Consider the following 16,110-nt stretch of genomic DNA (forward strand, 5'->3'; position numbering starts at 1 on the left):
CGCAACTCGCTCTCTGATTTACGTCACGGCGCCGGCGGAAGATGGCCGGGTGGTTCGCCCGCAGCTTCTAACCCGGCAGTGCGGAGCTGGAGCCTGGCTCCCGCTGCCGCGGAGCGGCCGCCGTCATGTCGCTGCTGCAGTCTGCACTGGACTTCCTGGCGGGCCCTGGTTCTCTTGGCGGAGCTGCGGGCCGTGACCAGAGTGACTTCGTGGGGCAGACAGTGGAACTGGGCGAGCTGCGTTTGCGGGTGCGGCGGGTCCTGGCCGAGGGTAAGGCGTCGCCAGGCCCCGGGAGGCGGGAGCAGCCCGGGAGGGTCGCCGCTGGGGTGTGGTTCAGGTCAGGGCGCGCGTGGGTCACCGCTTTAGGCAGGGGCAGCAAGGAAGATCGCCTCCAGGGTGTGAATCAAGTCTGAGACCGAGAGTCACGACTGAGGTGTGGGTCCGATCTGGGCCGTGGGAGGCATCTCTCTGGGCTGGGTCTGCGGGAAAAGTCACCGCTGGGATGTAAATCAGGCCATCGCTACGAAGGGATACTGCTGGGGTGTGAGTCAGGTCACAGGGGTCTTGCCAGGAAGGGAGACCACAGGGGCCCTGTGGGTTAAGGCCTTTGGTGGTGACTGCAGAGAATAGGCTTCTTCTGGGTTGAACACTTCCTGGTGGGTAGACATAGTACAAGGGTCATGCTAGCAGGTGGTTGTCCAGTAAAGAAGGCCTGGGACTGGAGGGACCACCTCTACTTAGGGCCAGAGCTGTATCTGGGGCATATACAAAAAGATTGAGAGGTGGAGTCAGGAGGGAACACAGTCACTCTAGGGTCATAAGCTGTTATTCTTTGTATCCTATCCAGCGTTGTTATTGCATCCGGAGGACTGTCTTGAGATGGCAGTGCTTGTTCTGCTGAGTTCTGGGGCCTGTACAGTCTTACCTTGCTTGGTGAAGATAGACTGAGGTCCTATAGTTTCGTTTTCTTTTATAGCCTAAGTGTCTGCCTCACCTCTTGAATTTTTCTGTAGTGACCTCATATAAGTTACAGGAAGCAGAGCCCGTAGTTGTAACCTTTAAGAACCTTGCTTGATAGACAATTCCATAGTGTCTTGAGGTCAGTCTAGTTTGTAGCTTCCTCACACAGGATCTGTTAATCAGCCTGAGTGGAGGAATCCTGCTTTCTGTTATTTTTTTTTTTTTTTTTTTTTTTTAGTTTTACTTTTTTTTTTTTTAAAATGGTGTTTTTGCTGCCTCTATCTTTGGTCATTATGTTTATGTACTGCCTACTGAGACCAGAAGAGGACATTGGATCCCCTGGAGCTGGAGTCAGAGACAGTTGTTAACCTCCCTGTGGGTGCTAGGAATCCAGTGCTCTCCTCTCCTCTGCAAGAGCAGTAAATCTCTTAACTTCTGAGCCATTTCTTCAGCTGCTGTGCCCTTTTTTTTTTTTTCCCATCAGTATCTAGGAGTGTGCTAGATCTCAATAGCTGTGAAGCCTACCTGCTAAACATAGTTATGTTCTGACAAATTGGTTCAGGGAGAAGAGTGGCCTGACCCAGGTCTGAAGCAGCTCTCAGGATTGGAGAATCATCTTAAGGTTGTCCATGTCATTTGTGCTTAGTGGGAACAGGGAACTTGCTTGACATTCTTCACTATGGAAAAGCAGAGGTGATGTTTCGACAGTAGCTTGTCATACACATATTCTCCACTGTGATTGTACATAGATTTGGATGTAGCTTTGGTAGAAGACCTCTGGTGCGTTTTCCTCCAGAGATGGATTTAGGACCTCCATTAACAGTGTGATATGTGATATTCCCTTTATTTGTTGAAATGACAAAGATGATCCCAGATCGGTTTGTTCATTCTAAAGATGCCAGGCAGTTGCCTTAGTTTTTCAAGTAATTCAACCCTGAATTGATGGCACAGGCCTGTAATCCTAGCTTCTTGGGAGTTTGAGGCAGGAAAATTCCAACTTCAGGGTCTGCCTGACTACAGGTAGAATTCAAAGCCAATCTGGACAAGTTAGTAAGATGCTGTCCCAAAATGTGAAAAGGGGTAGGGATATGTAGTTCAGTGGTATAGCACTTGTTTAACATGTCTGAGACCCTGGGTTTAATCCACAAACCAGAAGGGAAAAGAGAAAGAGAAGAGACGGACTTGGTTTTCTTTCTTATAGAATGTAAAATAAGACACATTCAGTTAGAAGGAAGAGGCAACTTGGATGTGGCAGTACAATAAACTGTGAATTCCAGGGTAGCTGGAAGGTCTGCTTCTATAAAAGGGGCCAGAAGAAGATAGCTGTGTGCTGTACCCACCTGGCCAAGAGGCCATCTCTAGTGGGACGTGGTTCTAATTGCTGGGAGAGGAGATTGCATAAAGCAGGAAGCTTACCCAAACCACATGGAACCCAGGATGAAAAACCAGGAAGTGTGGGCAGCCACCGTCTCTGTAGAGAGCAACTCATTCCCTTTGCTCTCTGGCCCATCCAGGAATAAAAATAATCAGTGCAATTGTAAGCCATAGATTTCTTCCTTTTATATTTAATGTGGTATTTTAAGGCTTTTTTTTTTTTTCTGAGTTGAGACAGTAAGAAATCTGTAGTATTTTGCATAGATTATTTAAATGAGTTTCCTGAACAGCAGCCGTAGACCATGGGTTATTGGGATTTATGTTGTCATAACAAGAATGTGAGGGAGGTTCTTAACAACTTCAGAACTTTTCAGGTTCTGAAAGATGACTGGTCATGACCTTAGATCATGAGATGGTCCCAGAGGGGTTGAGAAAAGTTTTTATAGTCATATAAATTGCTCTGTCTCTAAGTAAATCAATGATATTCTCATTGTAGGCAAATTGCTTCTATTAGTTTATATCAGGTTTTGTCACAAAAAAAAAAACCAAACTTAGTTGCCATATAGTTTTTATAGTTATTATTAATTTGATGCTGGAGTGTGAAATAAGTTGGTAGGCAGAACCACAAAGCCAGATAGCTTTTTACTCATTTTGGAATTTGTCCTAAGTCTTCACTAATTGTTTTTTAATTTATGTTTATGATTGTGCCCATATGTATGTACTGTGTGCATCCATGATATGTGTGGAGGTCAGAAGAGAGTATCTGATCCCCAGAAATTGGAATTAAGGAGGGTTATGACCTACCATATGGTTGCTTGGAACTGAACCTGGGTCCTCTGTGAGAGCAGGAGTGCTTTTAACTGCTGAGTCATCTCTCCAGCCCCTGATTTTTGAATCTTGATTTTGTGTCCTATAGCCTTCCTATATTACAGTTTGTTCCTCTCTTCATTTTTTGCCTTGGTGGGGAGGCATGTCATGGCTAGCATGTGGTCAGAGAGTGACATGCAGCTGTCACTTCTCTCTTTCCACAGTGCTGATTCTGGGGACTGAACCCGGGTCGTCAGGTTCAGTGGCAGGCTCCAATCTGCCTTTTTTTTCTTCTATTTTTGTCTTTTCCCTTCCCCTCTGTTCTCTTCTTTGTCTCTTCCTTCCTCCCTCTCTTTTTTCCTCTAATTTTTTTTTCAGATTTCACTAAATATGCTACATGTAAGATGGTGTTAATCTGCAAATAAAAACATCTTTACATTTTTTTGTGATTTGGATGCCTTTGATTTTCTTTTGTCTAATTATATCGGCAAAAGGATCTTGTATACCGCTGCGTATCGGTGATGTGAGTGTGCACCTCGGCCTTCATCCTGGTCTCATTTTACCACCAATGCTGCTGCTGTTGGTCCTTTAGGGACATTCTTTATAAGGTTGAGGAAGTTTCTTCCTAGTCTTGGTTTACTGGCAATTTTACATTTTTATGATGGGACTGTGTATTTAAAGGAAGCACTGGGAAGGCTGAGTTAAAGAATGTAAATTCAGAGCCAACATAGCAACCTTGTTTTTGTTTTTTATAAGATTTATTTATTTAATGTGTGAGTGCTCTATCTACATGTACACCTGCATGCCAGAAGACAGCAGCAGGTCACATTATAGATGGTTGTGAGCCACCATGTGGTTGCTGGGAGTTGAACTCAGGACCTCTGGAAGAGCAGCCAGTGCTCTTAACCACTAAGCCATCTCTCCAGCCCTTCAACTTTTTTTTAAAAAAAAAAAAAAAAAAGCATTCTTTGATCCATCTTTATGAGTGCTATTGGTCTATTTTTTTTTTTTTTCTTTTAGGCTGTCAGGGCAGCACAATCTACTCTGTCCTCTGGGTGCTAATATTGTTATCTATTTGCATTAGCCTTCCTTGGTGTTGATAGCCCAGGTAGAATTCAACAGTGTTAGTTGTTTTCAGGATACTTGCTTTTTTATTTTCCAGGATCCCTGTTTCTATCTGTCGATGCAGACTGCACTTTCTCTTCCTATCTCTGAGCAGAAGGTATAAAGGGCTGTGACATAGAAATTGGGCTGCAGTGCTTTTTGTAGGAAGCAGTATGGCCTAAATTTTGTTTGTAATTTATTTAGTAAAGGTATTTCTAAGTTTAAGTCATAGCACTGACCGACAATTCTCTTTTTCAGGAGGGTTTGCTTTTGTTTATGAAGCTCAAGATCTGGGAAGTGGCAGAGAGTATGCATTAAAGGTAATAATTAACAACAGATCGTTGTATGGGGATTTTAGTTTATTGTAAAGGTATCTTGGGTTATTTTCAAGAATGCATCTCTTATTCTATGCATATCGGTCAGTTTCAGTCTGTTAATCCTTGTCTCCTCCATGTTCTCTGGGCTTAACCCTTAGGCTAACAACTCTAATTTGAGTTGAGAGCTCTCTTAGGAGCTTCTTATCTTACCTGGGCATTTGGTCAGCTTTGGAGGGAGGAGTGGGAGTAACCCTCTGGATTTCATCCATATTACTCCACATGTCAAAATAACGGACCAGGAATTTGAAGAGTACAGAAACCACTTACCAAATTTACATTCATGGCATCTGTAACTATGATTAAAGTACTGTGGTAGGAAGAGGTCTCTAGATCTTAATGCCCAGTTAGGCAGCTCTAATTTTTATCCTGAGACATAGCAGTAGGTACAGCTCTACCTTGATGCAGGGGGCACCTCTCTTGTCAATGGTAGAATATAGTCAATGGACCCTTAGACCAGGGCTTGTTTTGGCAATTCACCTTGTTGCATATGTTTGCTAGGTATATATTGTATCTCCTTGTTTGACTTGGTTTACTCTGGCCTCTTTTTACCTTTTCTTGGGTCTTTGGAGTATAAAGATTATTCAAAGTGTCTAAGCTTCTTTGAGATGAGGTGTTCAAATGCAGGTGAGTGGTATGCTATGCTCCCTGAGACTTGGTGTCCTTTAGAGACAATGCTTACGTTCTCCGGGGTGTTTATCTGTTAAACAGAAGGTGAAAAGACTTCAATCTTGTGTGCTATTCCCTGACAGAGATTACTATCCAACGAAGAGGAAAAGAACAGAGCCATCATTCAGGAAGTTTGTTTCTTGGTATCCTTTTCCTGAGACTGAGAGTTACTACCATGACTAAATATGTCAGGCTTGACACAGTGACCAGGAGGCTCCTGTGATAAATTAAAGTCAGCCTTTTGCTTTTACCGGACTTTCTATAGGCATTTCTCATGCAAAGGATTTTTCTGTTATTCATTGTCCTAGTTGAAGTAGAAATCTCCTAGGTGTTAGGAAATGGGAGGCTGGGGCTGCAGTTCCAGCCTTTGAGGTCTCCATGCTAAACAGATAGGTCAGTCATCACAAAGAAAGTCCCACTTTGTCCCTTTGATGGCCTAGGCAAGAACTATATGGTTACTACCATATCAGTGGGCCTCAGTGTGGCACCCGATGCATTCCTCACCCTGTACAAATGGCACATAACAACCTTTCGTGCCTATTCCCTTCTACCACATAATGTATACCTGTAAGGCATAGTCTCTGCTGCAGATAGAATCTGCTTCTTTTCTTTTTAGACTCTACTCTGTGCTGTCTGATAGCCTAATGGCTGTTTGAGCTTTGAATGTCCACAGTCACTCCTTACCACTTTCATGTGTGGACCCAGAGGGCTCTGTCTCTCTCTTACCCACTCATATCTAGCATTTGCACTAACTTCCTCCCATGCTCCTCCCCTTCTCACTGTCCCTATGTGCCCCTCCCTTACCATTCTGTTCAGATGCTCATATATGCTAAGGCATAAGTCAATTTGGGTATCATGACTTTGGTTTCTTAAAACTTACAAATGTTTATTTTTAAGTGAACAGAGTTGTGGATGTATTTTCTCACATTCTTCTTTAACAAGACATACAGAAAAAACTTTCTGGCCACCCCAATATTGTCCAGTTCTGCTCTGCAGCATCCATAGGAAGAGAGGAATCGGACACTGGGCAGGCTGAGTTCCTCCTGCTTACGGAGCTCTGTAAAGGTAAAGTGCCTTGAAGTTTACATGCTTTCTGACATGTTTGAACAGTTGTTAAATACTCCTAAGATGTTCTGAAAATGCGTTGGTCTTGACTGAAATAACCAGCTAACTATCCACTGTTCTTTGTGTTGGTTGGAATACGCATTTGTGTGTCCTTCATGGATTATGGGTTCTTGTTTGTTTGTTTCTTTGTTTGTGTGTTTGGAGACAGTCTTACTATGTAGGTCTGGTTGGCCTGGAGCTTGCTATGTAGTCCAGACTAGTGTTGAAATCACAGATACCTAACATACCTCTGCCTGCTGGGATTAAAGGTGTGTGCTGCCATGCTTGGCCTTAGGCTGCAGATTCTGAAGAGCAGGGTCTCATGATTTTCTCCTGAAACAGGATGAGCAGGCACACAATGGAACCTCAAGTGTCCTCGTATGTAAACTGGAAAAGGTCAACATTGGCACATAAGTGACATGTCCTTAGGTAGTGCTAATAGTGTCTTGTTTTGAGAGGAAAGGAGAATCACTTAGTGGCCATATATCCTTATCAAGCTCAAACCTAAGAAAGCATCAGGAGGACTTTTTGATCCATTTGACAGGCCTGTGGGTAGAGCATACCTCAGGTAGATCTCTAGGGACAGTGGTTGCATGGTTGACTATGGGTAATGTTTACCAAGTTTCTACTTGCTGGGTATGATATTGCATTCCTGTAATTCTAGCAATGGAGAATTGAACCCCATTCTCTGGCTGTGAAGTGGAATTGACCGATCAAAAGTAGCAAACTCCACCACAGAGCTCGCCGCTGTCTGCCAGAATGCTCTGTAATTCCTAGTGTGGTCTGAAGCATGTGATGCTGAAGGAAAACTATGGTACAAGTGGCTGCCTGTGTGTCCACCTGAGCAATGAGTGTTGGGAGAAAAGAGACCAAGAGAGACCAAGGAGCATCAGGGAGACTGAGACAGGGAGCCCATGGAAGGAATCCCAACCATGTTAGAGCCACTTGTCTATAAGCCAGTGATCATGAAAAACTATATTGTAATGGCTGGAGTAGGGACAGACCAGTAGCAGACATGAGAACAGAGGAGAAAGCTGGAGACTGTGAGTAAATAGATTGGGGAATGGAGCAGAAATGGAATATCTAGCTGATAGCGAGAGGTGTAGAGTGAGTGTGTAGAAGCCACGAATGAGCCAGTAGGATCTCTCTGCCAAGTGGAGGAGGGTGGGGATCTGTGCAGGTCACATGTGGGCTCTTAGTTGTCAGAAACAAGAGGCTGAATATGCAGTACAGACTCATTTCTACATGGCTGGAAGCCCTGGGATGTTAGCTCCTACTGGGGCAGGGCATTCTCCAGTCCCCCAGTCCTCTCCACTTCTGTCCTCATGTATCTGCAGGTCCTCACCTAGCTCCTGTCAAACTTACCCAGTACCCTGGTCCACCTGTTGGCAAAGTTATTCCACTGTGCATAGAGGTCAGGAGGCTGTGAAGTCAGGAGCTATCTGACTTCTATCAGCTAAGGACTGCCAGAGAACAGAGGTAGATTAACTACATCTTAATTGACATATTTCCAGATAATTTGTTTGTTCAGTTTTTTAACTCTTAAAGTGTTAAATTTAATGAAAACATAAAAATTCAGTGAATGGATACATTAGATTTGTTAATTTGTAACATTTTCTTGTAGTTGATTTATCTTTCTCTTTGTTCTTGCTTTTCTTTTTGTTTAAGACAAGCTGCAAACATCGAGATCAGGAAACATGCTTGCTTGTTATTTTGCTTGTTTTTTAGGGCCAGCCAAGGTTGGCCTGGAACTTGAATCAGTCTTCCTGTCTTGGCCTCGAGAGGGCTGGGATTATAGGCCTGTGTCATTCCTCCCTCAAGACCAAAACTTATTGTTCACATGTATTGTCTGAGAGCAGGGACCTTTTCTGTTACAGTTGCAGGCTGTTACTTTGGATGTACTGTATAGTGTATGATTAGCCAGGATGCCTTCCTAATATCTCACCCCAGTCCCCAACAAAATTCTTCATGGTCTCTTAAGTTGTAGTCAATCTGAGTCTGTTTTCTGAGCAACTCTGAGCCATTTCTTCAAGCTAGGAAGGTGCCAGCTCTAGTGATACGGCCTCCAGCTTAGAATTCTTGGGATGAGAAGAAACTCTGTTCCTGTGCTAGGTAGTGTAAGAGGCCGACTTTTCCAATCTGCTACATTTTGTCTTCATGGATTCCTGTTGTTCCTGCTATATTCAGTTATAAAAGAGCATATGCTCATTGAAAAAGTAAAAGTAGGATTGATGCTTGTTATTGAATAATCAGTTAAGGAATCATCCTGAGGAAAACTAATACTCCCTCCCTCAGTAGTCTTTAGTCTGTGTAGTTCTTCGTTTAGGGTTGAGGCCCCTTAAAAATTTCCCCTTCCTTCTTAGCATGTCTAGTAGTAGAAGTATTAATTGCTTGGATATTGTTTAGTCAGCCACATTGTTTTAGTGTCATGGATGTAGCTTGTCATTTCTACAGAACACAGTCTCACAGCAAGCTGTCTTCCCATTCCTTCGATTCACTCTGAAATTGTATATAAGCAAACAAAACTAAATGCACTCATGTACACACTCACGCACGCTAATAATAAAGAAGCCAGGAAATTTAGAGTAAGAACTAGACAGAGGGCTAGTAAGGACCAGGCATAGGAGGTAATGGAGAGAGAAAAGGGAAGGATAGTATATAATTATATTTTAATCTAAAATATTAAGGGAAAAGGCAAAAGGAGGAGGTAGAAGCAATAGGGTTGAATAGATCCTGTGAAAGTGAGGTTAACTCTGTATTTTTCTTGTTAAAACCTTAACTGTGCTAAACACGTATTCGTGCTGGTAGTGTTCCCCTTATCCCTAATATATAATAAGACTCAGTAGATGCCGCTGTATGTAGTATAAAACCATGCACAGCCGCGTTGTAGTACTGCAGCAGGCCACCTGATAACCAGGAGGTCTTTATAGGTGGCAGTGGCAGTAGAACTGATGCAGTGGTGAGTTGGATGCTATTTATGATCTCCCTCCTTGTCACTTACGAGATCAGAAAGCTTTTGCGTGATGCAAGTCTTGGTATTTGGAAATCCTGGTTTAAAAGATTTGGACAACATCTGTGAGAAGCTCCGTTCATTGTCTTTGCTGTTTTCTGAGGTGGTAGAGGTGTAAAAGGAGTGGAGTCAGGTGCTGTCTTTAAACAGGGTAATGTGGGAGGAAGAAAGGTCCAACCTGCTCTATTTTCTCTTCCACATATATATCTGTGTGGTACACATATTTATATGTGTGTTTGGGTATATGTGTCTGAAGCTGGCATCTGGTGTCTCCTCAGTCACTCCTCTAACCTACATAATGAGATTTTAAAGTCTCTCATTGAACCCAGGACTCAGCTTGCTCTAGGAATTTTATTTCTAACCACTGTATACTAGGATTTTTTTGTAGGCTGCTATGTCTACCCATTTCTTTCTAGGGTTCTAAGGATCCAAATCTGGTCTTCATGCGTATGTAGCAGTCGACCCTGCAGCCAGGCCCTGCAGTTTCTTCTTGGGACTCACAAATCATCATCGTGTCTTGATGTGTCTCTATTGATATAATAGAACACCACGACCAAAAGTGACCGGAACAGGAAAGGGCACATTCTCTCACTGAAGGAACTTAGCCCAGTAACTCAAGGCAAGAAACTGGAAGCAAGACTAGATGCAGAAGACATTGAGGAATGTTGCTTATTGGCTTGGTTTGTTATATAACCCAGGACCATCTGTCCAGGGGTGATACCACCCACAGTGCACTAGATCTTCCCCTATCAGTCACTACTTTAAAAAATGCCCACAGACTTGCCTGCAGGCCAAGCTTATGGAGACAGATTTTTAATTCATAGTCCTCTTCCTAGATGATTCTAGCTTGTAATAGGTTGACAAAAAGCTAACCAGCACAGCTGACAAACTCCTATGCTTTGGAGGCTGTCTCCCAGGTTCCATTTTTTGGAGGATACAGATAAGCAACAGTTTGCTTAAAGATGGACACTTCTGGCTTAAAGGCTGGACAGGGCTTGCCTGGATTTGGGGCAGAGTTGCTGGACCTCTGAGAAATTGGGGAGTTTCTCCTTCTCATGGTGGCAGGTGAAGAATTTACTAAAGGCAGTTTTGAAGTCCTAAGTTGGACCACGGACCTTTTCTTTAAGTTGATCTTTACTGTTAAATTCATTGGAAGCCCTCAATCCATTCTTTGTCAGAATAGGCTACTTTTTCTGTATAAAATAAGGGGGTTTTTGTTGCTGCTGTCGTTGTTTTTTAAAGCAGTCCCTGCTCTGTCACATGTATATTATTTTTAAAAAAAAATACTCTCAAATTGAAGCTGGTAGCATACATAAATCCTATTTTCAGCACTGCAAAAACCAGGTGTGTACACCTGTGATTCCACAATGGAAGAGGAGAGACAGAAGGATCAGAAGTTCAAGATTATCCTCAGCTACTTAACCAAATTTGAGACTTTAAAAAAGATGCCGGGCGGTGGTGGCGCACGCCTTTAATCCCAGCACTTGGGAGGCAGAGGCAGGCGGATTTCTGAGTTCGAGGCCAGCCTGGTCTACAGAGTGAGTTCCAGGACAGCCAGGGCTACACAGAGAAACCCTGTCTCGGAAAACAAAAAAAAAAAAAAAAAAAAAGAAAGAAATTCAAAAGTATAGGTTGGATGGCTCCACAGTTAAGAGTATTTGCTGCTATTGCAGAGGATCCCAGTTTGATTTCCAGCACCTATGTCAAGTGACTCACAACTGCCTGTAATTCTAACTCTAGGGGAATCTAGTGCCTTCTTCTGTCCTTAGTGGGATGCCATTACTCACATGCACAAATTTACACACACACATAATTTAAAAAATAACATATTGAAGTTCATTGTTTAGGGCCAGTGAGGTGGCTCAGGGGGTAAAGGAATCTGCTGCTTCACTTGACAATCTGAATTCAATCCCCGAGGTACACATGGTAAACAGAAGAGGACAACTTCCGTGAACTGTCCTCAGCTTCCACGCGTGCATTGTCACACACACATGCAGTAAAAATTTTTAAGAGGAAATAAAAATTTATTAAAAAGAAAATTTTATGTGTATTAGGGCTTCACCTGTTTGTATGTATGTGTACTTCATGTGTGCCTAGTGTCCATGACAGTTAGAATGTCAGATCTCCTGGAACTGGAGTTATGAATGGTTGTGAACCACCATGTGGGTGCTAGGAGCCAAACCCAAGTCTTCTACAAGAGCAATAGGTGCTCTTAACTGTGACCTTCTCTCCAGCCCCCAAATAAATAAATCCTAAAATTGTCTTGTGCCTTATTATGGTTGTATACACATATAATCCTAGAATTCAGAAAGTTAAAGCATGAGGGTGGCAAGTTTTGAAACCCTGTCTCGAAACAATAAAAAAATTTCTTAACCCTTACCAAGAATGAACTATTTAGTGAGCCAGTTAAAATTCACATTATGATCAGTCTGGCATGGAGCTTAGGTGGACATAACTGTCCCTGCCTCTTGGAGCCTGCTTCTGTTTCACCAGAGGCACTGGCTCTTTGGAGGACCCCTGTTACTTTAGGTTTGTGTAGATTCTATGAATTAAATATGTTAGGAGCAGGAAATGGTCTAATCTTTGCCAGCGTTGGGAACCAGAATGGAGTTACCAGCAGGGAATGATGTAATTTTGAACTGGGGAACTGTAGTGAGGAATGTAGCATCAGGGTTTCTGCTTTGCCTGTGCTGTGCCGTGAACATGAGCCTAGAGCTTCTGCTTTGTGATCATTCTTTCAGAGACCTTGGTCACTGCCTCTGCTCAACTCTTAGAAACTTTCTTCTGCCTTCAGGGCCTTTTCATATGATTGCTTTTGCTTCTTGTTTTGTCCCAGGAATGTTCTGTGCCTTTTCCTGCCCCTACTCTCCCCAGAGCAAGGATAGTCCCCATACCCACCCATTTATTTGTCTTCCTACAGAAGTTGTGAAGGAATAACTGGAGTGGTACTGATTGGGTATGCACCCCAACTAAGGCCTTAGAAATGCCATTCCTGCCTGGGCTGCTATACACAGAGGTAGACTAAACCTATTAATAAGTAGGGTATAGCATTCTGAGCCCTAGGGTGACTAAATTCACTTGTCTCCTTTAGGACAGCTGGTGGAGTTTCTCAGGAGAGTTGAATGTAAAGGCCCTCTGTCCTGCGACAGCATTCTGAAGATCTTCTACCAGACATGCAGAGCAGTGCAGCACATGCACAGGCAGAAACCACCCATCATCCACAGGGATCTCAAGGTACCAGCTGGGTTGCATCGCTGACTGTGTCTCCACACTCTGTTCTCCTGCCTTGGGATAGCTCCCTACTTGTTTTTGTGTCCCTTGTGCTTGATCAGAGCCCAGTACTTTCTGCTCAGCTATCACCCTGCTATGCTAAGCTTCCCAGCTGCCTTTCTTACAGAGTTGTGTGCATCCAGGTACAGTTCTGACCTTGGTGGGGTATCACTTAGGTGGAAAGGCTTCTGTTGTGCATCTCCAACTGCAGGTGGTGTGAGTATATCACAGCCTAGTGAAGATGGCACCTGCCTGTCTGGAATTGCTGTGTGTAACTTGTATAGCCTGGCTGTGGAGTATAGTCACATGAATTTATTTTACTTTTTCCTGTTCTTAGTGAAATTGAGTACTATAGCTACCAGTGTCTTATTCTTCAATTTCTTTTTATTTTCCTTTTTCTTCCTCCTGTTCTTTTGCCTTTTAAAAATATATTTTGTGTGTGTGTGTGCGTGTGCGTGTGTGGGGGGGTTGGAGTGATGGTTCAGTGGTTAAAAGCACTGGCTGCTTTTCCCGAGAACCAGAGTTTAATTCCCAGTACCTACATGGCAACTTATAACTGTTTGGGATCTGACACCCTCATACAGACATGAATATAGGCAAAAACACCAGTGCACATAAACTAAACTAAAAATAAATTCTTTTTAAAAACGATTTATTTTATATATATGAGTATTCTAGCTTCCTGTATGTATACATGATATCAGATCTCATTATAGGTATTTATGAGCCACTATGTAGTTGCTGGGAATTGAACTCAGGACCTCTGGAAGAACAACCAGTGATCTTAACCACTGAGCCATGTCTCCAGCCCTTCCTGGTATATTCTTGAACAAAATCTTTAAGGTTGTATTGCCATAGCCTAGTGTTCATTCCCCTATTGTGACTTTTTAATTTTTTGAGACTGGATTTGTGAGGAGGCTTAGCAGGTGAAAGCATTTTCTATCAAGCCTGATGTCTTAGTTACTTTTCTATTGCTGTGAAGAGACACCATGACCAAAAAGGAAGCATTCAATTGGGAAGGTTGCTAAGTGTTTCAGAGGGTGACCGTAATGATGGGGGTCATGACCACAGGCAGGCAGGCAGGCATGGTGCTGGAGTAGTAGCTGAGAGCTTACTTACATCCTGATCCTCCAGCTGGAGGCATAGGTGGGGGCTAGGAGAAGAGACTGGGAGTAACATAGGCCTTTGAAACCCCAAAGCCTACCCCTAGTGACACACTTTTTTCAACAAGACCACACCTTCCTACCCTTCCCAAAACAGTTCCACCAACTAGGGGCCAAGCTATCAAATAGATGAGCCAATGGGGACCATTTTTATTCATACCACCACACCTGACATCTTTGATTCCCAAGCTTCACGTTGGTGAAAGGAAAGAACTGGCCCTCAAAAGTTGTTCTCTGACCTCCACACAAATGCTGTAGTATATATGCACCCCTTTACACAAAATAAATGCATAATAATATATACTTACTTATTTAATCTTGCAAACAGTTTGATGTCATTGTTGGTAGTGGTGGTGAATGTGTGTTAGGAAAAAAGAATATAAAGAATAAAATTAATGGAGAATCAGTCACTTGCCCAGTGAGATGTCTGTATAGGTAGTGCCTATGGCCTCCTACTTTAGGAGCTACCTCTAGTCACTGCTTGCTGTGAAACAAGCACAGCAGTGTGCATAACACCTCTTGTCTGGCCTATCTTACCTGTGCATCAGCCACTGCCTGCTTTCCTTGGTCATGTTCTTGGTTTTGTTGCTGCTACACCATTTTTTCTATGGTGTGGGTATCATTTGAATGTGCTTGTGCCTATGCATTCTTTTGTGCCTGTTTGTGGGACCCTCCCCCCACACACACCCCAGTGTTAATGTTTAAATACATCTGTCTTTCTCTGTAGCCTAATCTCATAGAATATACATTATGGGACTTTGTCATTATATATCCTTTTGCACATCTATTTTACTTCTCTTGTTTATAGCTGACTGTGTTGGCCTGTGTCCTGAGGACAGTCCCATCTGGCCCGTCTATGGAGCAAGTGTCCTCTTTGGTTATAGGGTATAGGCATCCATTTCTGGGTGTTCTGGAGGCATACTGGTTCCCTTAGTTCCATCCTTTGCTAGCTTGTGATGTTAAAGACACTTTAACCTTGACAGATCTTACAAGTAGATATGGTTTGTTTGTGTTTTCATTCTGCAGGTTCCTACTTCCCTAAAACTCTGAGTTTTATTAGAATTGCTAAGACTCTTCAGCATAGTTGATAGACTTTCAGGAGAATGGTAGACTAGGAACAGTAACTGGCTGGCTGCAGACCTGTATTGGGACACTCTAACTCTGATGCAGATGACGAAAGCACAGGATGCTCAATGTACCTAGGAGGAGCAGGATGCCAGAAAAGTTAGGCACTGGAATTAGGACTGCATGTGAATTTATGACTCATGGATTTAAAATGGCTGGGTGTCGTGGTGCATGCCTTTAATCTTAGCGTTTGGGAAATAGGCAAGTAGATCTCTGTGAGTTCAAGGCTAGCCTGAGGTGCTTAGTAAGTTCCTGGCCAGCCAAGGTTACATAGTGAAACCCTGTCACCTCAGTCATTTTAAGGCCTTCTGGACAGGAAGTCTTTTATCCATCTTTGTTAGATTTATTCCTAAATTCATGATACATTAATGTAGGTGTAAGTAGTGTATTTTATTCTTTTGTCTTCTGACTTTTCTGAAGGTTCATTGTCTCTCATTAAGTTATCTGTTTGCTTGGTGGGTGGTTTTAACTTTGAAAAAATTTTATAATAGCTGCTAGCAACCAGCAGCCTGGACCTTGGTGCAGAGGTTTTGCTGGTAAGGAACTTACTTATATTCCTCTTTGTCTTTGCTGAGGTTCAGCCTCCATGTACACACTAAATCACAGAACTACCATTTGGAATTTTGCAGGTTGAAAACTTACTGCTTAGTAACCAGGGGACCATTAAGCTGTGTGACTTTGGCAGTGCCACAACCATCTCCCATTATCCTGACTACAGCTGGAGCGCCCAGAAACGAGCAATGGTGGAGGAAGAGGTGAGGTGTGCATTTGAGTCTGTATTCTTAGAAAGTAGTTCTCAGTTCCTTTCTCTCTCATGCTCTTTGTATTGCTTCTGGGTCTTCAGATACAAGCCTGAGTATCTTAACAGACTCCCTGGTACTGTATCCTGGGAGCATCACCTTCTTCCTGGCTGTACTCTGCTTGTTTGTGGCCACAGATTTAAACAGACTGAAGAAGCCATTTCCTCTCATGTTCCTCTTATCAATTGGCCTTTAAATGTCTTCATCCTATTAATTTCTTAGAATTATTTTTACTGACTTAAATATGTACAACAAATTTTATTTTAACATTTCAAGTTAGATTTCAGAAGCATTAACATTTTCACATTATTGTACAGCCATCTCCAGAACTCGTCTGTCATTCCAAACAG

At 42.9% G+C, this 16,110-nt stretch overlaps 1 protein-coding gene across 6 annotated transcripts in view; it reads left to right on the top strand.

The window, feature by feature from the left end:
- The first annotated feature begins 5 nt into the window (after window positions 1–5).
- The window catches only part of Gak (cyclin G associated kinase), a 68,136-nt gene continuing 52,031 nt past the window's right edge, over window positions 6–16,110 (top strand). For 3 of the 6 annotated variants that reach the window (XM_034508448.2, XM_076937746.1, XM_076937747.1), the window contains exons 1-6: window positions 6–270; window positions 4,504–4,565; window positions 5,372–5,431; window positions 6,239–6,353; window positions 12,494–12,636; window positions 15,590–15,715. In XM_034508448.2, the coding sequence (XP_034364339.1) occupies window positions 126–270; window positions 4,504–4,565; window positions 5,372–5,431; window positions 6,239–6,353; window positions 12,494–12,636; window positions 15,590–15,715 (651 nt within the window). In that variant the 5' untranslated portion in view covers window positions 6–125. Of the gene's footprint in view, window positions 271–4,503; window positions 4,566–5,371; window positions 5,432–6,238; window positions 6,354–12,493; window positions 12,637–15,589; window positions 15,716–16,110 lie in introns of those variants that run through there. The other 3 variants (XM_034508447.2, XM_076937745.1, XM_076937748.1) reach the window with 2 other exon arrangements.

This window comes from Arvicanthis niloticus, chromosome 7 (genome assembly GCF_011762505.2).
Source record: "Arvicanthis niloticus isolate mArvNil1 chromosome 7, mArvNil1.pat.X, whole genome shotgun sequence".
Classification (NCBI taxonomy): domain Eukaryota; kingdom Metazoa; phylum Chordata; class Mammalia; order Rodentia; family Muridae; genus Arvicanthis; species Arvicanthis niloticus.